Source organism: Saccharomyces eubayanus, chromosome XII (assembly GCF_001298625.1).
Source record: "Saccharomyces eubayanus strain FM1318 chromosome XII, whole genome shotgun sequence".
Taxonomy (NCBI): Eukaryota; Fungi; Ascomycota; class Saccharomycetes; order Saccharomycetales; family Saccharomycetaceae; genus Saccharomyces; species Saccharomyces eubayanus.
In genome coordinates this window covers 280251-296552 of record NC_030971.1, presented here as the reverse complement: position 1 = coordinate 296552, position 16302 = coordinate 280251, and the positions used below count along the sequence as shown (strand labels likewise).

The 16302-nt window shown below is 41.9% G+C and overlaps 10 protein-coding genes across 10 annotated transcripts; 4 read left to right on the top strand and 6 right to left on the bottom strand.

Annotated features, from left to right (window-relative positions):
- Window positions 1–239: 239 nt before the first annotated feature.
- SRL2 (Srl2p) lies at window positions 240–1418 on the top strand (the record flags this gene model as incomplete). Its single annotated transcript, XM_018366673.1, has 1 exon — window positions 240–1418. The coding sequence occupies one exon, from the start codon at window positions 240–242 to the stop codon at window positions 1416–1418; it is 1179 nt and encodes a 392-aa protein (XP_018220512.1).
- A 457-nt stretch (window positions 1419–1875) lies between these two features.
- On the bottom strand, window positions 1876–3585 carry DI49_3608 (sugar porter family MFS transporter; the record flags this gene model as incomplete). Its single annotated transcript, XM_018366672.1, has 1 exon — window positions 1876–3585. The coding sequence occupies one exon, from the start codon at window positions 3583–3585 to the stop codon at window positions 1876–1878; it is 1710 nt and encodes a 569-aa protein (XP_018220511.1).
- Window positions 3586–5392: 1807 nt separating this feature from the next.
- DI49_3607 (sugar porter family MFS transporter) lies at window positions 5393–7114 on the bottom strand (the record flags this gene model as incomplete). Its single annotated transcript, XM_018366671.1, has 1 exon — window positions 5393–7114. One exon carries the CDS (start codon window positions 7112–7114, stop codon window positions 5393–5395), a length of 1722 nt encoding a protein of 573 aa, XP_018220510.1.
- Window positions 7115–8084: 970 nt separating this feature from the next.
- Window positions 8085–9350, bottom strand: EMP46 (Emp46p; the record flags this gene model as incomplete). Its single annotated transcript, XM_018366670.1, has 1 exon — window positions 8085–9350. One exon carries the CDS (start codon window positions 9348–9350, stop codon window positions 8085–8087), a length of 1266 nt encoding a protein of 421 aa, XP_018220509.1.
- Window positions 9351–9659: 309 nt separating this feature from the next.
- Window positions 9660–10589, bottom strand: SIC1 (cyclin-dependent protein serine/threonine kinase inhibiting protein SIC1; the record flags this gene model as incomplete). The annotated part of the gene is made up of 1 exon (XM_018366669.1): window positions 9660–10589. The coding sequence occupies one exon, from the start codon at window positions 10587–10589 to the stop codon at window positions 9660–9662; it is 930 nt and encodes a 309-aa protein (XP_018220508.1).
- Window positions 10590–11181: 592 nt separating this feature from the next.
- BOS1 (Bos1p) lies at window positions 11182–11580 on the top strand (the record flags this gene model as incomplete). Its single annotated transcript, XM_018366668.1, has 1 exon — window positions 11182–11580. The coding sequence occupies one exon, from the start codon at window positions 11182–11184 to the stop codon at window positions 11578–11580; it is 399 nt and encodes a 132-aa protein (XP_018220507.1).
- A 109-nt stretch (window positions 11581–11689) lies between these two features.
- On the bottom strand, window positions 11690–13441 carry FMP25 (Fmp25p; the record flags this gene model as incomplete). The annotated part of the gene is made up of 1 exon (XM_018366667.1): window positions 11690–13441. The coding sequence occupies one exon, from the start codon at window positions 13439–13441 to the stop codon at window positions 11690–11692; it is 1752 nt and encodes a 583-aa protein (XP_018220506.1).
- Window positions 13442–13723: 282 nt separating this feature from the next.
- On the bottom strand, window positions 13724–14389 carry RPL10 (60S ribosomal protein uL16; the record flags this gene model as incomplete). The annotated part of the gene is made up of 1 exon (XM_018366666.1): window positions 13724–14389. The coding sequence occupies one exon, from the start codon at window positions 14387–14389 to the stop codon at window positions 13724–13726; it is 666 nt and encodes a 221-aa protein (XP_018220505.1).
- Window positions 14390–14866: 477 nt separating this feature from the next.
- On the top strand, window positions 14867–15382 carry BUD20 (Bud20p; the record flags this gene model as incomplete). Its single annotated transcript, XM_018366665.1, has 1 exon — window positions 14867–15382. One exon carries the CDS (start codon window positions 14867–14869, stop codon window positions 15380–15382), a length of 516 nt encoding a protein of 171 aa, XP_018220504.1.
- A 298-nt stretch (window positions 15383–15680) lies between these two features.
- On the top strand, window positions 15681–16265 carry RFU1 (Rfu1p; the record flags this gene model as incomplete). Its single annotated transcript, XM_018366664.1, has 1 exon — window positions 15681–16265. One exon carries the CDS (start codon window positions 15681–15683, stop codon window positions 16263–16265), a length of 585 nt encoding a protein of 194 aa, XP_018220503.1.
- Window positions 16266–16302: the final 37 nt, after the last annotated feature.

The window sequence follows — 16302 nt, the reverse complement described above, 5'->3', positions numbered from 1 at the left end:
TCTACTGCGATGAGCAAGCACATTAGACAAGATCTCTTTTCTATTACTGTACATTCTTTATTGTGATTACTGACACTGACATTTTTATTTCAGTCCGGGTTATGGGATATTTAAGGCCAAACAATGGAAATGGATAAATAAGCAATTATTGAGATAAAAACAATCTAAAATACTGACAGTTGGCTGAAGCAGATGAAGAGACGACACACGATTCGACTTTACCGTGAGGATCCTGTTGGATGTCTAACTTCAAAAATTTTACTTTAAATTCGTTTGAAGACTATTACGGAAAGACTCCTGAACCGTCAAGAATGGAGGAGGAAAAATTGGAAGCGACTAACCTGAATGTGTCTTCTCTAAAAAAGGTACACAAAGGTAAAAAGAATACCTCAAAATATGACCAGAAGAATATATTTAGAAACTCGATGACGGGGGTAGTGCAAGCGGCACCGTTAAAACCAATAAAGATCATAGAGCAAAATATTGAATTTGCTAATCCGAAAAGTTTTGACCTTCTTCAGTCGACGCATACTATCTGCTTTAGCAAGAAAAATGGTACTGCTGACACAAAGCTTAATATGGAGGCCCAGACCTCCAGCGACATTGATAATGATTTGCTTCATGTAGGAGCACCAACAGACTTGGGAGGCAATAGTAATGATGAGGCGGAAACAAGACAGCTGAGGAAATTCCGATGGTCGAATAATAAAGACAAGTGTTTTTGTGAAAAGTTGACAGTCATATATTGGGCTCTCTTACTCAACACAACAAAGCGGGCAAGTAAGAGAAGACCAATATTGTGTCATCAGGTCATAGCTGAATTTTTCAATAGAGTTTATAAGGAAAAGTCAAGGGTTCCTATAACTTCGAGATACATCAGAGATAACCTTGTCACTTGGATGGCTCAGGGCAAAGAATTACACGAAAAGGGCTGGATAAATAGCGCTAAAACTGGCGATTTACAAGAGCAATTCAACTTTGCCACTGTCAAGTTATATGAAAGTGCAGAAGACGGACGTTTTATCGCAAGCAAGGACAAAACTTCTACAGAGGAAAACGCAGTAAACGATAGCGCGGTTCAACCAGAAGAAGAGTCTGCTGATACGACTGATGAAGTTGGCCCAGTCACGACTGGGAAGAGTATGAAGGAAGATCGAAGAGAGTTGATTAGGAATCAAATTTTGGCTCTGGACTTAAATGATGAGGATTTTTTCCAAAACGTTATGAAAACTTTATCTTCTATTGATGAACCAGAATTGAGACAGTATGTAACAATAGTCCTAGAACTAGTCAATATGGAAATAGACGATGGTAAAACAGTACGAGAGAAACTTCGAGATGTTGAAATGAGTATTAATAGGCTTCAGGTTGATATAACAGAAATAAAGGAAATGCTTACTGCGCTAGCAAATAGATGAAAATATGCGCAGACACAGATTTATTTAAATACACGGACTTTTTTAATTGTATGATTAAACAGGCGACATAGGAAAAGTTTAAACTAAACTATTCATTATCGCCAGTGGGTGCAAGCAAAAAAAAAAACTTAATGGAATCGTCATCTGGTAATTAGTCAGGTACAATCCTTTTTTCTTATGGATCTGCTCGGTGAAGCAGATAGAAAGGGAGAGAAACTATTGCCTTTCTTTTTTTGCGTTTCTTCATTTTTTTTGTTTTAATATTTTTTTAAAAAAAATGGATATGTAATACTATGACATACATAAAAGTAAGTACAACTAAAAATTTATGGTTTTAAGGACATCATTAAGTTGAGCTCCCTTTCAATAACTATTAGAATTATAAAGATAAGTAATGTACATTGATTATAAGAGGAACAAACGGACAAGGAGCATTTTTTTAAATATAAAGCCCTTATTATAACATGGCTTTATACCAAGGCTTGTCGTCGTGTTGCAGATCTCCTAAATCGTAATCAGCACCTCTTCTAGATGAAGGAACCCATCCAGCAGACTTCCATGGTAGAACACCTTCTTCCCACAGTTCTTGGATTTCTTCTAACGATAAACCTTTGGTTTCTGGAACAAAGAAAAACACATAGAAGAACATGGCACACAAACAGCCAACGAAAACGTAACCATAGTAGAAGTTAATGGCTGATGTGATGAAYGGAGTGAAGAATGCAATCAAGAACCCCCACACCCAGTTAGAAGCGGAGGCTAAAGCCATACACTTGGACTTCACTCTCAATGGGAACGACTCGGCAGTAATGACCCAGGCAACTGGGGCCCAGGTGGTGGCATAACAGAAAAGATAGAACGATGTGAAGCAAATCATACAATTACCAGCACCCTTTGACGATGGTTGACTCTTACCGTTTGGATATAATCTGGTCACACCAACTGAGGCGTAAATAACCATACAGGCCATCATAGAGGCGGCACCCAGYAAYAGACAGTTACGACGCCCTAGTTTCTCAACAGTCCATAAACTGAAGAAAGTGGAGGCGAAATTGACGATACCAATGACAATTGCTGTTTGGAACGAATCRCTCAAACCGACTGACTTGAAAATAATGGTACCGTAGTAGAAGAAATAGTTGTTACCAGTTAATTGTTGGAACATTTGAACAAGGACACCCATCAGCACACGCTGGAAGACCTTRGTYCTGGTGGAGAACAGCTCACTCCATGATGCATTACCGGCCATTTTTTCAGCTTCAACACCGGCCATAATCAAGTCTAATTCAGCTTGAACAGCTGGGTCTTCGGCAGACACCTTGTTGGACTTAGCAATGGAACGCTTGGCTTCCTCGACTTTGTTGACTTCACACAGGTAACGTGGAGATTCAGGAACTAAAGTCAACGCAAAAATCATAAACAGAGACCAGGCGAAACACAGTCCCAATGGAACTCTCCATTGCACYGAGTTCGAGTAGTTCTTGGTACCGTAATTGGTACAGTAACCTAGGAAGATACCGGCCGTAATCATCAATTGGTAGCAGGAAACCAGGGTACCTCTCAAGTGTTTTGGAGCAATCTCGGATATCAGCATAGGACACAGGACAGCAATGCCGCCGACCCCTAGACCAGAGATAATTCTCCCGATGAAATACTGGTACCACTTGTCGATCGAAGCGATTTGGATGATAATACCAATGATATAAACGATAATGACGATGAAAAGACCCTTCTTACGGCCGTACAGATCACCACATTTGGACAAAATAATACCGCCGAAAGCACAACCGATGTTGAAAATGGCGACGATTAACCCAATCCTGACATTAGACAAGTAGTAGGTACCGTCCTTATGTCTCATACCGAATCTTCTCAAGAAGTCTGTCTGGGCAACAAACCCTGAAATAGTACCGGTATCCCAACCGAACATGAAACCACCAAAGGCGACACATAGACACAGTAGGGAAACTGTGACGTATTCGGACATGGGCTTCTTGGGTAGCTCCATTGGAGCAGTGTAACCTTGACCGAGTTCTTCGTTTTTCAATTCATCATTGGATACTTTATTGGAGGAACCAGATATATGAGATGGACTCGATAATGTAGAGCTATTATCACCTTTGGGGGCAGCAACGTTGGCTGCATGATCAGCTACTTCTGTAGACATTTTTTACCTATCTTCAAAAAATCTTTTTTTTGATTTAATTAGAATAATGCAATTACTAAAAGGAGAGAATATCTTGTATTTTCCTTGATGGTTATTTACCAATTAGAACAAGAATTGAATAAACAAGAGAAGCTCAAGACTACAGCATGGACCGTTCGTTTTATATCAAACAACGTTAAGCCAGACATAACCCTCCCCCACACACACTCAATGCTTCAACAAAAGTCCACGCTTGCATAGGCATCCTGAGCTTATGTGATACTATTTCATGTCGCCGCAGCACTGTCTCCCGAAAGAATATATCTCTTTCCGGAGAAACTCCACGTTTTTCAGGAACACTACCGGCGTACCGGAACATTTAGGACGGTTACCTACTAAGGGGCCGCTTCGGCAGAGAGACGTCCGCTCGGAAGATCTTCGCCCGGGCGGCAAGGACTGCGGCCACAGAATACGCGTAGGAGTAAAACTTCTTCAGTATGTAAGATCCATTTGCAAAAGTAGGAAAAAGGATGGTGTTGCCGTCCTTGGACGAATTCATATGGAGAGCGTTAACCTCTGTGAGCAGTTTAGATATCTTTCTAAGAAGAGAAGAATGTCCGTACAATTTCTCGCCTCCCAGGGTTTTCGTGGGGGCTTGTCCTTGTTAGCTTGCAAACGGTTTAGGGACACTTCACTTCAGCATATGAATCATTAGCCAACTGGAAAACACGTCCTACTACGGCAACAATTTAAGGTTTATGGAGAGCCCCTTCTTCCGTATTTTTGGTAGCCACTCGAAACTGAGAGGGTTTACTCCCTGGGTTGGTCAATGTTCCAGTAGATGTGAAAGGTATTTTCGCTTTAGGGAACATACTTTCTATTTTCATGCCGTGTCGTCTTTCTCTTCTTTGGCGGGCAAGCGATAGAACAGGGATGACACCAGTAAACCTTATAGACCTAGCGATGATTAGTTAAGAATGTTTTTTTTGCTTAACTGTGAAAAGACGTTCGGTGAATGGGTTTAGGATTCTGATTCTCTCTTGTAAATCTATTGTATGTCTTATTAGTTTGTTTGGTGAATAAGTGACCATTTATTTGCTAGTGGTACCGTTGAATAAAATGATTTGTGTTTTTCTCTCTTCCAAGTGAAAAAATTTCGTGGTTTTTCTTAATCGTTGCAGAGTTCTAGCGAGTGTATAGTATTTGGACACACATTTGTATACATATTTACTGTCCTGGCGGTTGCCAGAAGGCTAAAATAATTACTGTGAGAGGCGCTTATCTTGAATCGGCATTTTGAAATTGTGGAACAGATATTCATATATAAATATCTGTTATTATTTCCACCTATGATGAATATACTCAAACGAGCCGTACAACTCATATTAGAAAGAGGAAAGCTGTAGACCTTCATAAGTGCGCTTGAACTGACTTTTACCTAAGCAGGCAGATAAAACTAGCGCTACTAATATGGATAGCCTTTAGCAAGAAGCGGTCATACATTCATTTAAAGTTTACCGTAAATCTTTGAGGGCATTCCGATCTTAAAGCATTCCTAAAGTACCCAAGTAACGGGAAAACATTCCCATCCAATTCATGTTATTTTTCAGATTATTGAATTGATTATTTTTTTTATATACAGAAGTAGTACATAGAATTTAAATTAGGTTTCATGTCAGAAACAGCGATATTAGATGTAAGAAAAAAAAGTCATTAAAAACATAATTCCTTTCTATATTTTTTTTTTAAACGTAGGCATCATAATGTTGTCATTAAAAAATACTGGTGTTTTTTTCCTAGAACGGAATCAAACAGACAATAGTTATTCTTATAACATGGCTTTGTACCATGGCTTTTCGTCGTGTTGCAGATCTCCTAAATCGTAATCAGCACCTCTTCTTGATGAAGGAACCCATCCAGCAGACTTCCATGGTAGAACACCTTCTTCCCACAGTTCTTGGATTTCTTCTAACGATAAACCTTTGGTTTCTGGAACAAAGAAAAACACATAGAAGAACATGGCACACAAACAGCCAACGAAAACGTAACCATAGTAGAAGTTAATGGCTGATGTGATGAAYGGAGTGAAGAATGCAATCAAGAACCCCCACACCCAGTTAGAAGCGGAGGCTAAAGCCATACACTTGGACTTCACTCTCAATGGGAACGACTCGGCAGTAATGACCCAGGCAACTGGGGCCCAGGTGGTGGCATAACAGAAAAGATAGAACGATGTGAAGCAAATCATACAATTACCAGCACCCTTTGACGATGGTTGACTCTTACCGTTTGGATATAATCTGGTCACACCAACTGAGGCGTAAATAACCATACAGGCCATCATAGAGGCGGCACCCAGYAAYAGACAGTTACGACGCCCTAGTTTCTCAACAGTCCATAAACTGAAGAAAGTGGAGGCGAAATTGACGATACCAATGACAATTGCTGTTTGGAACGAATCRCTCAAACCGACTGACTTGAAAATAATGGTACCGTAGTAGAAGAAATAGTTGTTACCAGTTAATTGTTGGAACATTTGAACAAGGACACCCATCAGCACACGCTGGAAGACCTTRGTYCTGGTGGAGAACAGCTCACTCCATGATGCATTACCGGCCATTTTTTCAGCTTCAACACCGGCCATAATCAAGTCTAATTCAGCTTGAACAGCTGGGTCTTCGGCAGACACCTTGTTGGACTTAGCAATGGAACGCTTGGCTTCCTCGACTTTGTTGACTTCACACAGGTAACGTGGAGATTCAGGAACTAAAGTCAACGCAAAAATCATAAACAGAGACCAGGCGAAACACAGTCCCAATGGAACTCTCCATTGCACYGAGTTCGAGTAGTTCTTGGTACCGTAATTGGTACAGTAACCTAGGAAGATACCGGCCGTAATCATCAATTGGTAGCAGGAAACCAGGGTACCTCTCAAGTGTTTTGGAGCAATCTCGGATATCAGCATAGGACACAGGACAGCAATGCCGCCGACCCCTAGACCAGAGATAATTCTCCCGATGAAATACTGGTACCACTTGTCGATCGAAGCGATTTGGATGATAATACCAATGATATAAACGATAATGACGATGAAAAGACCCTTCTTACGGCCGTACAGATCACCACATTTGGACAAAATAATACCGCCGAAAGCACAACCGATGTTGAAAATGGCGACGATTAACCCAATCCTGACATTAGACAAGTAGTAGGTACCGTCCTTATGTCTCATACCGAATCTTCTCAAGAAGTCTGTCTGGGCAACAAACCCTGAAATAGTACCGGTATCCCAACCGAACATGAAGCCACCAAAGGCGACACATAGACACAGTAGGGAAACTGTGACGTATTCGGACATGGGCTTCAATGGCAGCTCCATTGGCGCAGTGTGAGAGAGTTCAGGCTCAATCTCGCCGGCCTTCATTTCGTCATTGGAATATTTTTGAGATGGTGCGCTTAAGTGGGAGTCATTACTTAATGAAGACACCAGTTCTTCAGCAGCTTGGGGTTGCTGTGGGACAATGGGCTTTGCTTTTTCTTCAAAAGCCATTGTAAATGTGTGTATATATTATATTATAGTATTGTTGATATTATAGTTCTTATTGATAGATGAGGGAGATGTAGATGGAAAGAGAAGAAGTGGTTTCTAGCTTATATTCAGCCGAATGGCTAGAGTTTATATATGTCTGCAAGCCCCGTAATTCCTCCACATTTTACTCCGCATCACATCCCTCCTCAGAACAATAGTTGCCTGGTGCGTTGCGCATGTTTGAAAGTGTACAAACACTTAACCTTCCAGTAGGAGCTTAATCCACATTATTTATTTTTTAGCGTAGAGAATGGCTTAACTAACCTCGGCTCGGAGTGGTCCTCTCCGACTCGGTGCCCTGCAGCGATATCATCACAGGCACGCAGGCCCCTGAACGGCACAGACCACGCCGCACGGACGAGTGAATGCCGGTGCCTGCTGGTGCCGCCCCTTCCCTGTTTTCTGGGCGGGAAGTGCTCAGGGGGTGATTTCGGATGCACGTGACCTCGAGGCGACTTTTTGGCGACAAAAGGACTATAATCATATATTCGGCCGTCCAAGGCCCGATCCTTAATGTGTTATTGCAGGATATATGCTGCAATTCATTGGAGTTAGGTATGAATCTGCTGGCTAAAAATCGGGTGTGCGGCTGCTTGGAGTTTTTCAGCCTGTGTTCCGGCATTTTGGTGATCTGGATCTTGTAATCTCCTGTTCTCTGTGGTCTTTCGGATCTGGTGAGGTCATGTATGAGAGTGTGCCTGCCAGTTGGAGAACCCGCAATGAATGGCGCTTGATGAGCCAGTATTGCACGTAATGGCAATGCTCATTGCTCCGAAGGCATCGTATGTGCGGAATATAACATTTATATTTTGTCCCATTATTGTCGCTTTTTGTGTAATGTCCCCTAAACAAATTAAAACTACTCTTATTTAAACATATATATTTACTTGATATGTTTTTATGAATTGTATAGACCGTTAAAAACAAAGGTCTATAGAAGCTTAACTTTCTTGATATCCTGGTTTATTCTGAACATGTAGTACGTCAACGTGAGCATGATGAAAATCAACGGGATCAGCCAAATGAATATCTTAGAGAAGATCTCGTTATGGCCGCCGCCCTCCTCGCCGTGCAGCTTGGACTCTAGCCGGAATCTTTGTTGCTCTTTTATTAGTTTGTCTAGGTTTGCGTTCATCGACAGGAAATCTTGAAAACTGTCATCGCCCAGGTCCAGCCTTCCTCCCGCTTTTTTAAGATCAAGCACCTGTCTTAAGTGCTCAAACAGTTCACGCTCATTCTCCACAATTTTGTTCATCTTGGCGAGCAGTGGGTTGACGTCATTTGCCATAATTTTCCCTTCCAACCGGTTCATCTTCTCGAAAAGCTCGTTGCTCGTTATGCTTTCTCTCTTGCCATCGAAGGGCATCCTTTCCTTGAAACTCTCTTCGCCCGTTTGCGTATTGACCACTTTTGTGACCACTCTTGGCTGGCCCATCGGATTCACGTTGGGAATAAGCGAGTCCTTGATGACTCCGTCATAAAGCTTCATCATCAAAATTTCAAACGACTCTTTGGATGCATCGTTTACAGCACTCACCCCAATTCTGAACGGGGTCTTATCCATGAATTTGATCTTTCTTGTCTGGAAGCACACTCTATTGTCCATTTGCAACTTCAATAAGTGATCGCTTTGCGGGTCATACGTCAACCTTAATGTGGATGGTACCATGGAATCCTGGTATTGAAATAGGCATGACGCAAAATGCGAAGCGCTCTTAGCGTCGAAGTCGGTGGCTCCGTCATTTAAATATGCTGTCACACTTTCGCCTAACTTGTCATCTAAATGTAACAGAATCATCAACCCATCAAATTTCTTGGAGCTTCCACCAAACACCTCCGTACCATCTCCTGACTTCCCCTGTTCGAACCAAAACGCAAGCCCACCCCTGGTACTGCCTCTGAACCCAATACTTCTAAACGTCCATTCTACTGTCACTGCCTCCTGGATTTTGTAATCTTGCTTCATCCAAAGCGAGCCCTTTGTATTCTTCCCAGGGGTCAAGATAAACCTGCCTTCTTCAAGCTTGACTTTGTCCGTTAACGACCACTGCGAGAGTTCCTTTTGTGGATCTTTCAATTCTAGTAAGTTGGGCAACGAAAATTCTCTATTCCATTTCAATGCATCCTTGGATGTGACTTTGGCCTGCACTATACATATGCATATGTAAAGCCATATTAAACCATTGATCAGATTCATATCTCTGAGTTTATTTCCGGGCTATTGTCTCCGTTGCTTCCAAACGCTGTATATAGAAGAAGCTATCTTTCTTGTAATCATCCTCCCCTAACTCGCTTTGGCAAATATTACAATAGTATGTAAAACATCCAAAAAAGGTAAAAAGAAATGGCAAGATAAAATCAAAGAAAAAACGTAAAATCCTGTTAATGTTGAAGTATAAAATATCCTGTATATGTTATAATATGTAAAATGTTAATGTTGATGCCCCCTTTGAAGAAAAATGTAGAATAGGTAAGTGAATTAATAAATAGTTCCATAATTTCTTTTTCAATGCTCTTGATCCCCAGTTTGAAACAATGCCCTTGGTTTGAACCTTCGTTTCTCTTCATCAGTGAGCCTTCGTTTCTCTACTACTTCGCCCTTTTTGTTAACATAAGTTATCACATCTTCTATATCAGGGTTTTCTCTTAATAATGCTTTCTTGCGTTCACTCCTAATCTCCCGAGTGACTGCTTCTTCCGATGCAAAGGGATTTTTACCTACTTGTGCTGATCTGATGATGACTTCTTCCTCATCTCCGCTTTCTTGGCTACTGGTTCCGTTTTGTGGGGAATAGTTGTTCCAATTCTTGGCCAGTTCAAACGTTATCACCTTGTCGCTGGGCGTACCGGGTACATCTTTAATAATCTTCTTTCTGTACGCTTCATCAAGTTCATTTCTATCGAGTGATAAGTGCAACTGCCTGGCAGAGGTGGGTCTGCTGGGGGGGAGCAACACTTCCTCCTCCTCCTCTTCATCCTGCTGCACACCTTCAGTGGGAAACAACATTCTATTCACACGACCCAACGGTTTCTGTTCCTCCCTTATTATCTCATCATCGTGGCTTTCAAATTGAAATAGTGTTCTCTTGACTGAAGATTTCGGGAAAGGTGAGCGTTGAGGTGAAGTAAGTCCATTGAATGGGGAGGTCATACCCATGCTCGCGTTGGGAGGCACTAGTAATGGCGCATTCTTGAACGGCCTAGCTGTCGATGGAGTAACAGGGACCAAGTTCTGTGAAGGCTTTTGAGGGGTCCTTTGCGGTTGCATCATCCCGTTAGAGCCAGCATTGGCGTTGGACTGTGTAAGATACCTAGTGCCTCTCGATCTGGGTGGGGTGGAAGGTGTCATTGCTTGTGTAGTCGTCCCTGATTCTGGGGTCAAAACTGCGTCGAGGTATGTTTGATTTACAGTATCCGTATCAGGTTCTTTGAACATGCCTCTCTCTTTTTATAAATGCCAAAAGTTGCGACGCGAAGAATGAGCCAGCCATTGAAATTTTTCAGTGTGCTGGCTATAATAGAAAGGATCGACACTCTTAATGAAGGGAGAAGACACGGCAATAGTGCGAATAGTATTGTGACTAAGACGAATTAGTTTAGGGGAATGGTATGTTGTGATCGATGGATGTTTTTTGTTTTTGTTTTGCGAAATATGACTTACTAACACCGGTATTGTTATTATCGTTTATAAATAGAACGCTCTTTACAATCATGCTGTGAAACAGAAAAGTCAACTCCAGCAAGAGTTGGCTAGGTTTGAAAAGAACTCTTTAACTGCCCCAATTTCTTTGCAGGGGTCTATCTCTGCGACATTAGTTTCTTTGGAAAAGACAATTAAGCAATATGGAGAGCATCTAAACAGATATAAAGAAGATAGCAATGCGGAAGAGATCGATCCTAAGTTTGCCAATAGATTAGCAACCTTGACACAGGATCTTCAAGATTTCACGACCAAATTCAAAGATCTAAAGCAGTCTTACAACGAATCCAATTCCAGGACCCAATTGTTTGGTACGGGAGCCTCTTCTATGATGGAATCTGATAACCCCTTCAGCACATCAGAGGCAATGATGAATAAAAGGAACGTTGGAGGAGCGAGTGCGAATAGCAGAGAAGGGTCCAGCAACGGCGGAGGCCTACCGCTATATCAGGGGATGCAGAAGGAGCAGACGGTTTTTGAAAGAGGTAACGCTCAACTGGACTACATCCTGGAAATGGGTCAACAATCGTTCGAGGATATCATGGAGCAAAACAAGATTTTATCCAAAGTACAAGACCAAATGTCAAATGGCCTCAGAACGTTGGGTGTTTCGGAACAAACCATTTCTTCTATTAACAAGAGAGTTTTTAAAGACAAACTTGTCTTTTGGATTGCATTAATCCTTTTAATCATAGGTATTTATTTTGTCTTAAAATGGTTAAGGTAGAAACAACAATGTAATCTTGGTTTCTATTTATAAAAAAACATATCATATATACATGCATCATTATAAGGGTCTGCAGATAATTGCGAACCTCGTCCTTTCTTCCTCATCATCAAACTCGCCAATATATACAACTCTTATCTCCATTCGTGACAATACGTTGTTGATTTGTTAAGCGGAATTTGCTGTCGTATATCGACTTTAGGTCTGTGGTATCCTGTCCGGGCTTCAAGACGTCTGGAATATTCATTGGCTTGGCGCATTTCATGGTTTTCTTTCCTATACCTAATTGACCATGGTCGTTATTACCCCAAACAATCACTTCACGTTCATGATCTGTTTCACCAAAGACAGCATGTGAACCGCAACTCCAATTGATCACTTTCTTGTTATTTAATTTAATTTTAATTGGCTCACACTGTGAGTTCTTGAAAGTGTTGTTACCCAATTCACCGAAAAGTCCATTACCAAATGCGAAATAATAATGATCTGGAATTACACCCGGCCTACGAATGTTAACAAACGAGGTTTCGTCATCACAGTGAATGTCCACACATTTCCAGTTTGTTAACCCGGGGAAATGCGGTTTGAATGCATGTGTGACTGATCTGGGGAATGAAACATATTCTAAATTGTACGAGATGGGCAAAGCTAATTGCCCAAACCGATTCCAACCAAAGGCGTAAAGCTCCCCATTATGGTCCAATGCTAGCGTATGGTAAGACCCGCACGCAATCTTATCGATTTGTCTTTTCTGAATAGTGTTCTCTCCTTCATTTTTGTATTTGTTTAGTAATTCAATTTCGAACAGCTCATTGTTAGGCGGAAACTCATCAAATTGAGATAAAGTTGGTATACCAAACTGACCTCTTGATAATTGAGGCTGTTTCTGGTCATTCCCAGTAGCACACGAATAGGCTTTACCTAGATTGGATAGCAATACCAAATGGTGGCTACCAGTGTCGAACTGTACTACGCGATTTTCGCCCTTTTTAGTATCAAATACTTGTTTTGTCTCTAATTTCCAATCATATCTTTGTTTGGTTTTCCATGGCAACAGCTTTGATCTTCTTGACGATAGCTTCGATGCAATCAGATTTGGAGTCCTTATCGGTACGACCAGTATTTCACCTTTTCTAGTTAGTGCGTACAGATAGTCGCTTGAGTACTTCATTGAAGTCAGATGTTGACCTGCCAATAACGTCTTCGTTTGGCCCAAGTCATCCCATGATATCAAATCGCCCTTTTCGTCAAGTGCAAAGTTACAGTTGAAGTCGTCGGAGGGGGCCAGTAGGATGTCTCTAAATTTACGGTTATCCAAGTTGGGGACTCTGATGGGGAACAACGAATCTTTAGAATGACATTTCCCCCATATGTACACACCGGGATAGTCTATTCCGTGTTGAAAGGTGGGCACCTGCGGGATCTCCCTAAGAAGATTCTTGGCCTTTTGCCTGGCCAGTTTCTCCAAGGAGTCCTGTCCATTTTGCTCTTGGACTGTGTTTACACGACCTCCATTCATCTTGATCAACCACCAGGATTTCAATTCAGGCCAACGCAAGTAGGCGGATCCTAACCCACCCACTACCAGGATGATAAGAATCCCCTGCCCAACAGCAGACAATTTAGCCATTCTTTCCCATTGCCGTTCTGCTTCCTTCGAGACCTGTTCTGCTGACTTTTCAGGCCATTGGAACTGGTCTTGAGACGATCTTTTCTTGGCTTTATACGCCCCATGGTTTATGTTTTCTGCAAATAGGTCAGCTTCATCGTATTGAGGTTCTTTAGCATACTGCCTGACGGGGAAGAACCAGTTGCGACGGGGCAGAAGTTGGTGGCTTCTCGCTAATAATCTGAGTGACATCGCCGGTATACGTCCCTCTAACGGTTGCTACCTTTTTGTCTAGTTCACCTTATGATTTCGATGTCACCGCCAATTTTTTTTGTTGACACAAAAAAGCTGGCAGGTGTCTCCCTCTCTTCCCACTTAATCCTCAACATTAATCTCTAAAAAAACACATAATTATATGTATTACAATCACGTATAAATATATTTATTGTTTAAAAACTAGCATTTTTTTTTCAAAAGCCAAAAAATGGTAAAAAGAAAAATTTTTTTTTTGTCTGTTCAAATTCAGTGAAGAATTTAAGCTTGACCAGCAAAGTATTCTGGGAATTCTCTGACGTTGTGTTCCAAAGAACCCTTCTTGGACAAGAACTTAACGAAAGAACCGTCATCCTTGACTTCACCGGCTTGAGCCTTCTTCAAGTAGTCTGGTCTGTCCAAGTTGGTGAAACCCCACTTCTTGGACATGATGATCTTTTGTTGACCTGGGAACTTGTATCTGGCTCTTCTCAAACCTTCGACGACAACATCCTTGTTGTTGTCCTTGGTTCTGACAGAGAAGATAATTTGACCAATGCTGACACGAGCGGCCAAACCGTGAGGCTTACCCCAGGCACCTCTCATACCTTGTTGCAATCTATCCGCACCGGCACAAGACAACATTTTGTTGATTCTCAAGACGTGGAAAGGGTGGACTCTGACTCTCAAGTGGAAAGCATCTCTACCAGAGACAGTGGTCATGTACTTGTTGGCACAAATACGGGCAGCTTCCAAAGCTTCAGAAGACAATTGTTCCAATTCATTGGAAACTAAATGGACACACAATGGAAATTCATCGACAGTGGCCTTCTTCTTACCTAGATCGTAAATTCTGATCTTGGAGTCTGGAACAGCTCTGTTGTATCTAGACTTTGGATAAGGCTTGTTCTTTTGGTATCTGTAACATCTAGCTGGTCTTCTAGCCATCTTGAATAGGTTATTTGATATACTTCTTTTGAATTTGCAATTACGAAATAACTAACACTAGCAATAAAGGTATATCAACTCCTCTAAAATCTTCTTCTTCTTATAAACTCTCACTAGAATCCCACCACCAAACCGAAAGTGAAAAGTTCCTTAGTCAGCATTAGTGCGCGAAGTCATTTCGGACGCCAACGTTCAAAGCAGAAAAGCAAAAATAAAAATAAAAAAATCTAAAAAATAAAAGGTACGGATGTATGGGGTACGGGTGCAATGAATATAAGTCCTGTAAATCGATCGTTATTTCCGCTTTTTTTATTTCCGTTTAGTTTCTTTTTTTCTATTTTCTGTGGAAAATTTTTTTTTCTGCTGGTAAGGGCCAAAAGCAAATTTAGTCGCGGATATATATGGCAAAGAGTGTGAGATGAGATGAGGTGAACAGTGCTGTAAGTCAAGAAGAACACTAAGCAAAAGGAACACGCCATGGGTAGATATTCAGTAAAGAGGTACAAGACTAAGAGAAGAACAAGGGACTTGGACTTGATCTACAACGATCTGGCCACTAAGGAGTCTGTGCAGAAGCTTCTGAACCAGCCATTGGACGAAACCAAGGCGGGGCTGGGGCAACATTACTGCATACACTGTGCAAAGTACATGGAGACTGCTATAGCGCTGAAGACGCATTTGAAGGGGAAGGTGCACAAGAGAAGGGTTAGGGAACTGAAGGGTGTCCCCTACACGCAGGAGGTGTCTGACGCTGCTGCGGGCTACAACTTGAACAAGTTCTTGGACCGCGTGAAAGATATCACACACTCTGTGGGTCCAGAGAAGGAGTCCAACGAGGTCTTACTGAAAGAGCATTTGGACAACGCCTTGGCGAACGTTGCCACGACAGAACCCACTCTGCCGTGGGCAGCCCCAGACGCTGAGGCTGCTGACGCTGAGGCTGCTGCCGCTGCTGCTGCCCCAGTAGAAGCCGAGCCTACTGCTCAACCATAACAACCATAACAAATAGGCATATACACTCTTTTTATATTATTATACACACTCAATCACTCTCGAGTCGCTCTTGCGGGACACGCAATGAAAAAAAATGCGCAACAAAAAAAATTTTCGTTTTTTTCAGTCTGGAGCGATGAGCATCGACAGCTTTATAGGTAAATCAATGGTTAGATAGATAATATTAATACTGCACGAGAATAAGAAATTTGCTGCAATCAAAGTGCCAGTACGAGTTGTTTTCATTTGCTCACTGCCCACTACTTTTCTCCCACTTCTCTCTGGCTCCGGTCCGGTCATGAAGTCTAGTAAGCTGTTGGTCCAGGACGCTAAGGATTACCGCTTCAATCCGTCCATACCGCTGAGGATATATTTGAAAACATGCATCGGCATCTTGGAAAAGGCGCAGTGTGCGTTCCAGACCGGTGATCTGTCGCTGGCGTTTATTTATTACTTTAGATACGTGGATTTATTGACTAATAAGCTGTCTAAGCACCCTGAATTGTCCATGATGGACCCGTCGTCTATTTATAAAAGAGAATACTTGCAGCTGATAAAACTTGAGGTACCCGCGGTCTGCAAAATAATTGAAGGTCTGCGCAAGGAAATCGACTCTCAGTATAGCAAGCTGCAGACTTCATTGGCCAATAATATAGCTAAACCAAACACGAACACAAACACAATGCCCGCACAACTGCAGCAACAGTCGCTGCCGAAGGAGTCGTTCAACGAATACAGATTCAACCAGTCAATCTCCTTCTTCCAGAAAATATCAAATTCGCAACTAAACGCCACAACCAACTCACCGAGTCAGGATACCGCCCGTGACGAAGCCTACAGACTGAATTACCCAGAACTACCACGGTTCACGTTTTCTACATAGCATCGTTTTTCATACCATACATACATACATACATACA